Raw genomic sequence first — 12,484 nt, 5'->3', positions numbered from 1 at the left:
GTTTATCCATCCATCAGTCCATCATCCATCCATTCATCAGTTTATCATCATCCATTCATTCATCCATTCATTCATTCATCCATCCATGCATCATCAGTTTATCCATCCATCCATGCATGCATCCATCCATCCATCCATCCATCAGTTTATCATCATCCATCCATCCATCAGTCCATCATCCATCCATTCATCAGTTTATCATCATCCATTCATTCATCCATCCATGAATGCATCCATCCATCCATCAGTTTATCATCATCTATCCATCCATCAGTTTATCCATCCATGCATCCATCCATCAGTTTATCCATCATCCATCCATCCATGCATCCATCAGTTTATTTACCCATCCATCCATCAGTTTATCATCATCCATTCATTCATCCATCCATCCATCCATGCATGCATCCATCAGTTTATTTATCCAGCCATCCATCCATCCATGCATCATCAGTTTATCCATCCATCCATGCATGCATCCATCCATCCATCAGTTTATCCATCCATCCATCCATCAGTCCATCATCCATCCATTCATCAGTTTATCATCATCCATTCATTCATCCATCCATGAATGCATCCATCCATCCATCAATTTATCATCATCCATCCATCCATCAGTTTATCCATCCATGCATCCATCCATCAGTTTATCCATCATCCATCCATCCATGCATCCATCAGTTTATTTACCCATGCATCCATCAGTTTATCATCATCCATTCATTCATCCATCCATCCATGCATGCATCCATCAGTTTATTTATCCATCCATCCATCCATCCATCAGTTTATCCATCCATCATCCATCCATTCATCAGTTTATCATCATTCATTCATTCATCCATCCATCCATCCATCCATGCATCATCAGTTTATCCATCCATGAATGCATCCATCCATCCATCCATCCATCCATCAGTTTATCATCATCCATTCATTCATCCATCCATCCATGGATCATCAGTTTATCCATCCATCCGTTTGTCATCATCCATTCATTCATCCATCCATCCATCCATGCATCATCAGTTTATCCATCCATCCATGCATCATCAGTTTATCCATCCATCCATCAGTTTATCATCATACATTCATGCATCCATCCATCCATCTATTCATCCAGTTACATAAGGCATTTCCCAAAACTTAAATACATTCATAAATAAATACAACATTAATACAATTGTTTCAAGTATTACATATAAATATAAATTTTTAAGTTATACTTATTTATTTATTTATTTATTTATTTTGCAAAGTGAACTACACATTCTTATTTTCTCGTCACAGTTATTCCACATGGAATTAAGAGTGGAATGATCGGTGGTTCATTTGATCTGGGGAGATTTTGATTAAAAATGTTCAGTTGAACCTTCCGATTGCTCTAGAAGAGACACGTGTTGAACTGAATGTGACTGTGATGCCCAAAACATAAACACTATAGTCAGCTTAGTGTGTTTTGAAGCACAGACACTCAGTGCAGTGCGCATGCGCTGTTCGCCATATTGCGCAGCTGGGCGTGAGATGGTGCGTCGAGACCATCGCGCCAACATTGTTTGTTTTCGTCGCGCTCACTGACTTTTCATCCTGTTGTTAATAAAATACAGTGCCAAATCCCAGTCTAACAGGGTTATCACTCAAATGAAGAACTCGTGTCGTCGCTTTAAATCGTTTTAGAGACCCGTCCGGCTGAAGTGTGTTACGCGCGGTAGCCGCTAACAAGATTCACACCAAAAGTGGACAAAAAAAGACATTCATTCACAGGAGACAGAACAGGTATGATATTTAAACACTCACTTTGACATTTAAATGTGTTTTATTGCTCTACAGCAGAAGTTAAAGTCTGAAGTAAGCGCTTCTCGTGAGCTAGCATGTAGCATGTTGTGCTAACACAGATCTCACGTTGTTTACATTCACTTCAGCTCGTTTATAAATCACTGTCATCACATTCACGCGTTCACTGCACATCTCCACCCGTGTAAGTCTTTGCACTTTGTATGAAAGCAAGTGTGTGAAGGATTATTGTGGTGTGAGTCGCTTTATTCAATTAAACTATTAGTAAACACGATGTTTGTCCTCAGTGTTTCGATAACTTTCTGCTTATATATTTATTTGGGTGCTTTTATTTGCTTTAAACATCTTCAGGTACGTGTCCAGCTTGACAGAACATAAAATGCATGTTAACGTTAATATACACAAGTTTATATTTATATACATAAACTATATATATATATAATATGTATTTATATGCTTATATATTTTTTAGATTATTTATTATTAATATATGATGCTTATATTATGTTTATATATTTTTTAATATATATATCATTTGTATATATGTATTTGTTTATATAATTATGTTCATAGATATAAAACATGTTATATATTTTATTATATTATATGTAATCATTATATATACATATATTTATGCTTGTTTTTATATTATTATTTTTGATATGCTTATGTATGTTTTCATATATATATTTTTATATATATATATATATATATATATATATATATATATATATATGTGTGTGTGTGTAATTATTATTACTCCTCAGTAGCTCATTATTGTTCTCGATCTCTATCCTTCCTCATAGGACGTGTGAATGGACCCTTCACTGGCGTCAGTGTCTTGCTAAAACGAGTTCTAACCGGCACCCGGGAGCCTCTCTGAGGCCGATAATCAGCGCAGGATGTCCATCACAAACACGCCCACCAGTAACGATGCCTGTCTGAGCATCGTTCACAGTCTGATGTGTCACAGGCAGGGCGGCGAGAGCGAGACCTTTGCCAAACGGGCCATTGAGAGTCTGGTGAAGAAACTAAAGGAGAAGAAAGACGAGCTGGATTCCCTCATCACCGCCATCACCACTAACGGCGCTCATCCCAGCAAATGTGTGACCATACAGAGAACGCTAGACGGCCGGCTGCAGGTACAAATACATCATATACATGCATATTTGTGTATATTTGTGTTGTTAAATAAATATTTCTCTCCGTGTCATTCTGAATGGCTTGTGTTCTCGTCTGTGTTTAGGTGGCTGGTCGTAAAGGATTCCCACATGTCATTTATGCACGGTTATGGCGATGGCCTGACCTTCATAAGAACGAGCTGAAACATGTGAAGTACTGCCAGTTTGCCTTTGACCTCAAATGTGACAGCGTCTGTGTGAACCCCTACCATTACGAGAGAGTGGTGTCCCCAGGAATAGGTCAGTTTGATGTTTGTTTTAATAGCATTAAGCTCATTCATCACAGCTTCTATTTATAATTCATCTATCCTGTGTTTTCGTTTAATCTAGATTTATCTGGACTCACACTGTCAGGCTCTGGTGAGTGATATTCTCTTGAAAAAAGACTTTGCGGTTGTCAATTTTGATTTCATGGTGACTTTAATGACACAGACAGCAGCAGGTTTATTAGGCTGCTGTCACTTTAAGACCGAATGCGCAGATCTAATATGTTGATAAATATGTGGTTGTTTACCATTCTAAAGTCCTTTTTTCTTCTTAAAATATGACATTATGGAAGTAAAATGTTTTTCAGACTTGACATGAAATGTGTGTCTCTATATGATTGCTTTCAGGTCCATCAGGCCTGATGGTGAAGGATGAATATGATTATGAATCGCAGCAGTCTCTGCCCAGCACTGAGGGACACATGCAGACGATTCAACACCCTCCCTCCAGACCGGTGGCCCCGGAGCCTTTTAATGCGCCCGCCATGCTGCCGCCAGCAGAGGGCAGCAGCTCCGCCTCCACCTCCGCCTTCTCCAGCATCGCGGTGGGATCAACAAGTACGACACACGTCACAGTTCCTTATTATATCCTTGAATGCATAGGCCATGCTGAAAAGCTTTCTCGTTTGTGTAGGCGTCATACTCTTCATTGGTGTTTAATAGGGCTGGGCGGTGTGACCGGAGAGATTCAGCTGTACTGTTTATACCACAGTAGGCCGTTGCATTAGAATGACAAAGAAACATGGACTAATGCGAAAATACCAAGTGGAATGTGAAAAAAACATCTGTAGAATGCGCATCAGCAGTTTTTTTTTGAACATGCAAACAAAGTCTATTTTAGTTGCTGAAATTTTGGTGCGTCACTATATATTATGATATATAACAATGCCATAATTATTAAATCTCCTGTGCTGTGATGCACGCTTGTGGTCCTGCCGCCCAGTCCTAGTGTTCAATGGTTTGTGTGTGTTGATGTGTGCATGCCGCCTCTCTCCCCAGCTCAGCCCAATAGTGTTCTGACAGGAAACCATAGCAGTGAGAGTCTGCTGCAGATTGCATCAGGGACAGGGCAGGGCTCACAGCAGAATGGCTTCCCACCAGGCCAGCCCTCCACATACCATCACAGTAAGCCATCAGTGAACCTCCACCCACAGGGGTCCTTAAAAACTGATCAAATTTAAGGCCATAAAAAGTCTGAAATATCTCCTCTGCAGTCAATAATTTTATCCCTTAAACTCATCTTTGATCACTAAAATGACACATTCAGATGTGTTTTCTTCATGAATATAACTCTACACCCTTGCCTCATTTAGTATACGCAGATCTATGAATATGCTAATTAGCCCCACCTCCATTCACTCACACAAGCTCAAAGATCCACTCGGTCAACTTACTGAGGTAAACGCTGCACAATGGTATTGCTCTTTTCAACATCGGACACATAACAGTAATTAATATGATTAGCCTTTTGCTTGACTACGTTATCAAACAGCTGTGTTGGTAATGTTACAGAAACAATGTTCCCGTTAACCATCTCAGATGCCTTCTGAAAATCAGCATCCTTAGAAATGTTTTGAACATCTTAGAATGTCAGTGGAGAAAGTTCATCATAACATCGTAGTATACATCATACACCCGCTATATTGCTAAATCTACCACATTTTTCATATCAGCAGAAAAATAAACTGGGATAACCTGGCTTCTCATGTGACTCCCCTGCTTCGCAGAATAGTAATGATATGCTAAAGCCCGCCCCCACTTGATGTGACTGGCTACAGGGTAGTTTGTGATGTCAGGAACACCAGCGATTTCAAACTGCGTTTTTGAGACTGTATTTAGATCACTGCAGTTTGAAAATGAATTTGCAATTGGTTTGTTTTAAAGCATATTAAAAACACCACATAGACATATAAACAACATTAAAAACTTAATTTTCACCACAGGGGGTTCTTAAATGGTGTAAGAAAAGTCTTAATTATTACTTCAAGTGGTCGTAAGTTTGGGGACGGAAAAACACGAAATGGTTTAGTGTGATAATTAAATTTCAGAAGGCGATGATTTAATTTTAAAAAAATGTGCATGTTTCAAGTAAAAACTCGGCACTGTTGCAGTTCACAATCAATGAATACCGCGTATTTATGCCAAGCATTTGCTTTGATCAGTTGATGAATTATGTCAATGTTTACATTTATATGATACCTGACAACTCGTCGCCTTTCAGTGAGGAAAGTTTCTCTGGCATCTTCTTTTCATATCACCTCCGTATATTTCCCTAATAAAGCTTTGTTTACAGATGGAACCGGGGTCACCGCTATATTTCTGCAGTTCCATAATCGCCATCAGAGAGTGAATTTGCACTTTTATTCAGCGCATCTGCCGTTTTTTTGATGCAAAGGATGTTTTTACGCAGCATACATGCATTTTGACTCATAAATCTGTTATCATTTTGACCATTTTCTTAAAAAAAAAAAAAAAAAAATGGTTTAAAGGCTGAAATGTGACTTATAATTTTATTCTTTGAAATGTAAATTTGTTTAAATCGTCGTTTTTACTGTCATTTTATGGTTTAGGATGTCATCATAAACATTGACCTACATCCCCTCCCCAATACGGTATCCATTTTATTTGTGCAGGTCTTGAAAAGCTTTAAATTTGATTTCAAAACCCCGCAGATACCCTGCACCCAGAGTCCGAAAGCTTTTCAGCATCTCCTGCATCCAGCACATTCAGATATGAATAAGTCTGCTTCATGACAGCAGGTCTGGTGTCAGATGTGCGTTCTCTCTTCTTGTGTCCACAGATGCCACTTCCACCTGGTCGAGGAACAGTAATTTCACCCCCACTGTCCCTCACCATCAGAACGGCCATCTTCAGCATCATCCGCCCATGGCGCATCCGGCACACTACTGTGAGTGTCTCACGTCAACCAGAACATATGATGACTTTCTCACACTTGACTGTCTCATAATTTTTTTTTCTCCTCAGGGCCTGTTCACAATGAAATCGCATTTCAGCCACCGATATCCAACCATCCTGGTAAGAGTTTCATTCCCTTAAGATCTTGTTCCATTCATCATTGAATGTCTTACAATCTTCTCGTCTCAAGCAGCTCCTGAATACTGGTGCTCCATTGCTTATTTCGAGATGGACGTTCAAGTGGGAGAGACCTTTAAAGTTCCCTCCTCCTGTCCGATCGTGACCGTCGACGGCTATGTGGACCCATCTGGAGGAGATCGCTTCTGCCTTGGCCAGCTCAGCAACGTCCACAGAACGGAGGCCATCGAACGGGCGAGGTAGCACTGTCGCAGTAATCATGATTATTGCGGATATTTGATTATCAGTCGAGTTGATCTGATTTGTTGCATGCCTGTTTTCAGACTGCACATTGGGAAAGGCGTCCAGCTGGAGTGTAAAGGTGAAGGGGACGTTTGGGTGCGCTGTCTGAGCGATCACGCCGTCTTTGTTCAGAGCTACTACTTAGACCGGGAGGCCGGCCGTGCCCCTGGCGATGCTGTACACAAGATTTACCCCAGCGCATACATCAAGGTTAGAGTAACGTCTGATTTAAACAATTTTGGCATAAAATTAGGGATGGCCCAATACCACTTCTTCATGTCCGATATCAGTGCTGCAACCTTTAGTATCTGCCGATACCAATGCTAGTCCAATACCAGTACTGTTTTCTTGATCAGTTTATGTATATCTATACCTTGTTAACTATGGATACACACTGCTACTCAATATATAGTGCGATGTGGTTCTATAACAGCACGGCTTTGATTGGGTCATAGGTGCACAGCCTAAAAAACCCTTGTGCGCGGAACTACATCCTTCCGCCACGGATTCAAATCTCAAGTTGACAGTTAAACAAATGAGCCCAAGCCTCTGTTACTAATTCGAAAACATCACTTTAGAACTAGCAATGAAGGGCTTCCTTAGTGAAGCATATGATTATCTGCATCTGGTAAAACTTTCATTCTCTAGGTCAAGTCATAAATTTGTAAAAATTTGGATGCACAATGTTGAACTGACACTGGTAAAAAGTCAAGTGGGCACGGTTGTTGGCTGATGCTGATCTCGAAAGTCTCAAATATTGGCCAGTGCTTTGATCCGTCACTAAACGAGAGCTCGCACTGCAGTCATGCAATCTGTTCTCCTCTCCTGCAGGTGTTTGATTTGCGTCAGTGCCACAGGCAGATGCAGCAGCAGGCGGCGACGGCGCAGGCAGCAGCGGCCGCACAGGCAGCAGCGGTGGCAGGAAACATCCCTGGCCCCGGATCCGTGGGAGGAATCGCACCTGCTATCAGTGAGTGTTCCTACTGTTTACCCTCCAGAACTGCAGTTTAAGTTTCCCAAACTTGGAAATTCAATCATTTAGTCTACAGAGCCCCTAAAGAGACAAAATACGAGATGGCAGGAAAAAGATATTTCAATGTTTTTGCGTTCTCCTGAGAAACCTTGCGTTCGCTCTGAAAACTATTGTGTTCTTTGCAAACGAATGCAAAGTTTCTCGGGGAAACGCAAAAGCATTGAAATATTTTTTTTTCCTTCTCTATGTCCCTTTAGGGGCTCCGTACATACCTGCAAACTCATGGCCGTTCTGACATTGATTCGTACAAATCCGAGGAGTTTTTTTTTAACTCAACCTTTATTTATAGAGCACATTTAAAAACGACAGTAAAGTGCTTTACTATACACATTCAATCGTAACATTTTTACACGTTCAATCAAACATAACTTACTTAAAAGATAAAGAGTAAAAATGTGTTTTCAAAGAGGCTGATCTGGCATGAAACAAGTTTGTTCCAAACGTTATGGCCTATAATAGAAAATATATGAATGTATATCAGAAGGGAACTGTCTTCAGAAAACATTTAATGACTTTTTGTTTTCATCTTACCTTCATATGATGCCTAATAAAGTTTGTGTACAGGGGTAACCGCTGTATTTCTGCTTTTCCATAAGCGACTCTATGAGAGTGAATTTGCCTGTCTGCCATTTTTGTTCAGACCAATTATAAGTGTTAAATTCGTCAACGAAATCTATGACGAAAAATGTTTGTTGATGACCTTTTTTTTCCATGACTAAGACGAGACAATGACGAGACGACAACGTCATTAAACGATAACTATGCAATATTGTTGACAAAAATAAAGACGTGATGGAAATGTGGTTAAACTAAAACCTTGACCAAAACCACTCTTTGTTTTTGTCGAATAAAGGAGGAAACAAAACATTACAGACTGTTTTTACGAGCTTTCATGCTTATGGTTGCCAGATTTCAAGAATTTAAATCCTGTTGCCTTGATTCAAATTTCTCATAAGCTTAATTAAATTGGTCTAAAGAAAGAAAAATTGACTTTTTGTCTAATGACTACATAAAAATTAGCTAGCAAAATTAATGTTGGTAACTGCAGTTTGACTAAAAGTAATGACTAAAAGTTGACAAAAATGCAAAAAAAAAAACATACTACTTATTAGGCTGAAATGTGAGGTTTAGCAAATATTATTTCAGCTCTAAAGAAGTTTAAATCATAGTTTTTAGAGTCATTTTTAGTTTAAGATGCTACCATAGTCATGGGAGTTGTTTCAAAACAACATCGCTATGTAAAAGAAGTTTTAATATTCAGTAATATTATTGATTCAACTACACTATCAGAAGAGAACAAAACTCTGTAGAGCTGCTTACAGCACATTTTGAATTTGTCTCATATATAAATCATCATTTGGATTGATCCTGTAGGTTTGTCTGCGGCCGCTGGTATCGGTGTGGACGATCTCCGCCGGCTCTGCATCCTGCGCATGAGTTTCGTGAAGGGCTGGGGTCCCGATTACCCACGGCAGAGCATTAAAGAGACGCCCTGCTGGATCGAGATCCACCTGCACCGGGCGCTGCAGCTGCTGGACGAAGTTCTGCACACCATGCCCATCGCCGACCCCACGCCGTTAGACTGAGACACTGTACAACCAGACAAACCCAGCGCCGCCCAACTGTGCGAATGACGCAGAGAGAACAGACGGATGCATACGCATTGAAAAGTTTCATTTGCTCGTTTTGTTTTTGCCTGTGTTGCTGTAAACATCTTCGACCCCAACCAAATTTATCATCTAAAAAGTTTTGCATGAAAAAGATCTCTGCAGAGGTGCATGCTGGGATTGGGTTCAGTCTTCAAGAGCCGTTTTAATGAATTTGTTTCCTTTTTCATTTCCTTTTTACTTTGTTTTGGCCGTCATCTCTTAATGCAAACCTTTACCAGAGTCTCACAGGCCGAACATTTGACAAATCAAGTAGCGATTCATTTCTCTCATGTTGCTGTGTTTGGGTTAAAGCGGTTTGGATCGCATCAGCGGGGTGTTGCGTGTACATAAGCTTCAAGATAATTGACTTGACCATTTTTTTAATTTGCAAGTTTCTCGCCTGCACACTGTTAACCATCATAGCAAGACTCATAACGGTTAGTCTAAATTCATACATGCACCGGCTTTATTTTTGTTCTGAACGCTTTTCTTTTAGCCAAGTACATATGCTTAGCACTTCATGTATGTTTCTTTTTCTTTTCCGTTTCTATTCTTCGCAGCCTGTGAATAAAAAATATTCTGCACCTCTTTTACAGACATGAACACGGTTATGACTTGGACTCGGTACTAAGATGGTTGTCCTTGATTATTATTGGTTTAATGGAGCTGATTTACTGGTTAAAGGTCAAAAGGGCTCTGTTTGACTCATAATGATACCAATAACACTTTTATACCATTAATCTCTCATTTTTTTTTTTAGATCAAGCATCACGTTCCCCTCTGATGCCTGAGAATATCAGTTATTCTTACAGTAAATGACGGTCATGCATTGATACGAGATGGACTGGAACCACCGTGTGTTTTTGATGTGAACATTGAAAGCCATATGAAATGAACATTATGGAAAAAAAAAAAGATGTCAGTATTATTCGGAGCTTGTGTTTTTCTTTTTGAAATGACAGACTTACTCTTGAGATGCCATACAGTGACAGTTCAGACAATCATGTCAGCCTCGCATGTCTGGAGTAAGATTACACGACCGATTGAGCCTGATTTCGTTTCGCTGTTTGAAAAGGAATAGGAAGGTTCTGAAATGGAAGTTTCCTCAGATAGCTCATACTTTTAGCAGTTTATCAAATACAGTAAGATATTAAATTGATTTTGAAGTCTTGTGTATTTCATATTGCATTTATTCATTTTCACAGACATACTTTTTGCACATATGAGAGAAAAATCATTCCCAGATTTGAATATAAAATCGGCATAAAACAATCACAATCCATATTTTTAATTTTTTTTTACCCTTATGAAAATTAACCGTGGTTTTACTACAAAGTTAAACCATGGTAACCACAAATTAACCATGGTTTTGCTACACCGACTAACCATAGTTTAACCATGGTATTTGTAGTAAAACTGTGGTTCTACAAAAGCAGTTACTATACTTTTACTATAGTAAAACCATGGTTAATTTATGGATTTTGCTGTTTAGTATGAATATTCTGTATTAAAATACTACTCTTGCGTCTCTACGTCAGCAGTGTCGTGCATGCTTATATTAATATTCATGAACTGGGCGTGGCCTGTCACTTTAACACGTCATTACGAAACGTTTGTCGATTTACAACTGGCTGGACTTCAAGAAAGAGTGAAATTAATTTCTTTTGACGAAATAATTTACGAAGATTTGAAGAGATTTTTCTACATCATGGAACTGAGCATTTTTGGTTAACAAGCCTCACTAATTAATCTATCCTGAGGTCGCCTCAGTAATTCGCGCCATTTCTGTCAGACGCGTGACAAAGAAGTTCGACTGGATTTTCTTCGTAGAAACTGGCTAAATTATCTAATCAGGTAAGTAAAGTAAATTCCTATGATATCTAATAACTTTATTATGAATTGGACACACCTTATCCACTGTAAAACTTTTCAGGAGTATATGAATCATTAAAAAAAAAAAAATATGGTCGGGGTTTTACTCCTGCATTCAGGCCTATTTTAAACTCAGTTTATTTTTGTATGACCGATTAGATACCCTTTAGTAATGCCAACAATTTACAATGTAAGTCAATCAAGTACACTCTTTATTAAAAATAAAGATTAAAAAAAGAGGGTTTTCGCAGTGACACCATTTTTTGTAATAACTTATGAAACGATTTACTATAAGACCAGGAACATACAAACACTATTTTTTTAATTTAACATATAAGTTTTAGATAGAATAATCTTTTTTTGTTCCCCAAAGAACCTTTCAGTGATCATCAGTTCAACCTTTTTTTTTCTTAATGTGAAGAACATTGTAAATATATAAAGAATCTTTTTTCTTTTTTTTTTTTTATTATAAAGAACCTTTTGAGCAATAAAAAGATTTCATGGATGTTAAAGTTTCTTCATTGAACCAGCGATGACGATAAAGAACCTTTATTTTTAAAGGTGCAGTAAGCGAATTCTAAATAACTGTTGAAAGTGGATTAGACCGAGCGCCAAAACACACTTGTAGCCAATCAGCAGTAAGGGGCGTGTCCACTCATGAGGGGGGAGGTGCCTGTGTTGCATAGCGTGTTCGTGGATTTGGGGGCGGAGCTATCAAGATAGGGGTGTGATCCTATTGGGTATGGGCGTGTTCGTTTTGGTTTATCAATAGAGTTTCTCAGAAATCACTTACTGCAAGCTAATAATCCCCAAAACTCCAAAATAACTATTAGAATCTCTTCTAATTTACCAATTTAACAGAACAGTAAACATGAACAAGTCTCCTCCTTCATTGTTTCCTGCTCAAAAACATAAAATATTTTTAACTCTCCTATAGTTAAGTCCCAAAGCATGCTGGGAACTGGAAATCCCTACTGTATGTATTTGTACACAACAAGATTAAGCGGTGAATAAACATTCAGTGATTGTTTTGCATTAGCTCATTTAAATTTAAGCAAATTGAGCATGCAGCGAAAATGCAAAAACATATTTGTTTAAAGGTTTGCGTCATTGCAAGAATGTTTAAGCGAAATCCCTTTAAAGCCTCGTACAGTCAAGCCAACAAATGAAGGGTTTTACCTTCTAGTTTTCGTCAGAATTATAATTACAACTAAAGAAAATATTATTTTAGTGTTTCTACTTCAAAATGTAATGTTGAATTCAATGTGTTAGCCATTTCTTTAATTATTTGTGAAATTTACTAGGAATTTAATAGTATTTCTTAAACGTGTGAATTTTCTTTTATTGTTT

At 38.5% G+C, this 12,484-nt stretch overlaps 1 protein-coding gene across 2 annotated transcripts; it reads left to right on the top strand.

Moving 5' to 3' along the window:
- Window positions 1-1,481: 1,481 nt before the first annotated feature.
- smad4a (SMAD family member 4a) lies at window positions 1,482-10,421 on the top strand. 2 transcript variants are annotated; one of them, XM_051908352.1, is made up of 12 exons: window positions 1,482-1,779; window positions 2,604-2,939; window positions 3,044-3,218; window positions 3,309-3,338; window positions 3,593-3,802; window positions 4,244-4,369; window positions 6,045-6,152; window positions 6,230-6,280; window positions 6,354-6,537; window positions 6,622-6,790; window positions 7,412-7,550; window positions 8,988-10,421. In XM_051908352.1, the coding sequence occupies exons 2-12, from the start codon at window positions 2,700-2,702 to the stop codon at window positions 9,197-9,199; spliced, it is 1,644 nt and encodes a 547-aa protein (XP_051764312.1). In that variant the 5' UTR covers window positions 1,482-1,779; window positions 2,604-2,699; the 3' UTR covers window positions 9,200-10,421. The 2 variants fall into 2 exon arrangements, with proteins under 2 accessions (XP_051764312.1, XP_051764313.1); XM_051908353.1 differs by lacking the exon at window positions 4,244-4,369 and having other exon boundaries at window positions 1,483-1,779.
- Window positions 10,422-12,484: the final 2,063 nt, after the last annotated feature.

This window comes from Ctenopharyngodon idella, chromosome 10, assembly GCF_019924925.1.
Source record: "Ctenopharyngodon idella isolate HZGC_01 chromosome 10, HZGC01, whole genome shotgun sequence".
NCBI lineage: Eukaryota > Metazoa > Chordata > Actinopteri > Cypriniformes > Xenocyprididae > Ctenopharyngodon > Ctenopharyngodon idella.
The sequence above is the reverse complement of the archived record's forward strand: the minus strand, read 5'-3'. Positions and strand labels throughout refer to the sequence as shown.

Coding starts and splice junctions, on each gene's coding strand:
- smad4a (XM_051908352.1), top strand. CDS start 2,700: ATGTCCATCACAAACACGCCCACCAGTAACGATGCCTGTCTGAGCATC. Junction 3,339..3,592: donor ACTCACACTGTCAGGCTCTG/GTGAGTGATATT, acceptor GATTGCTTTCAG/GTCCATCAGGCCTGATGGTG. Junction 6,153..6,229: donor GGCGCATCCGGCACACTACT/GTGAGTGTCTCA, acceptor TTTTCTCCTCAG/GGCCTGTTCACAATGAAATC.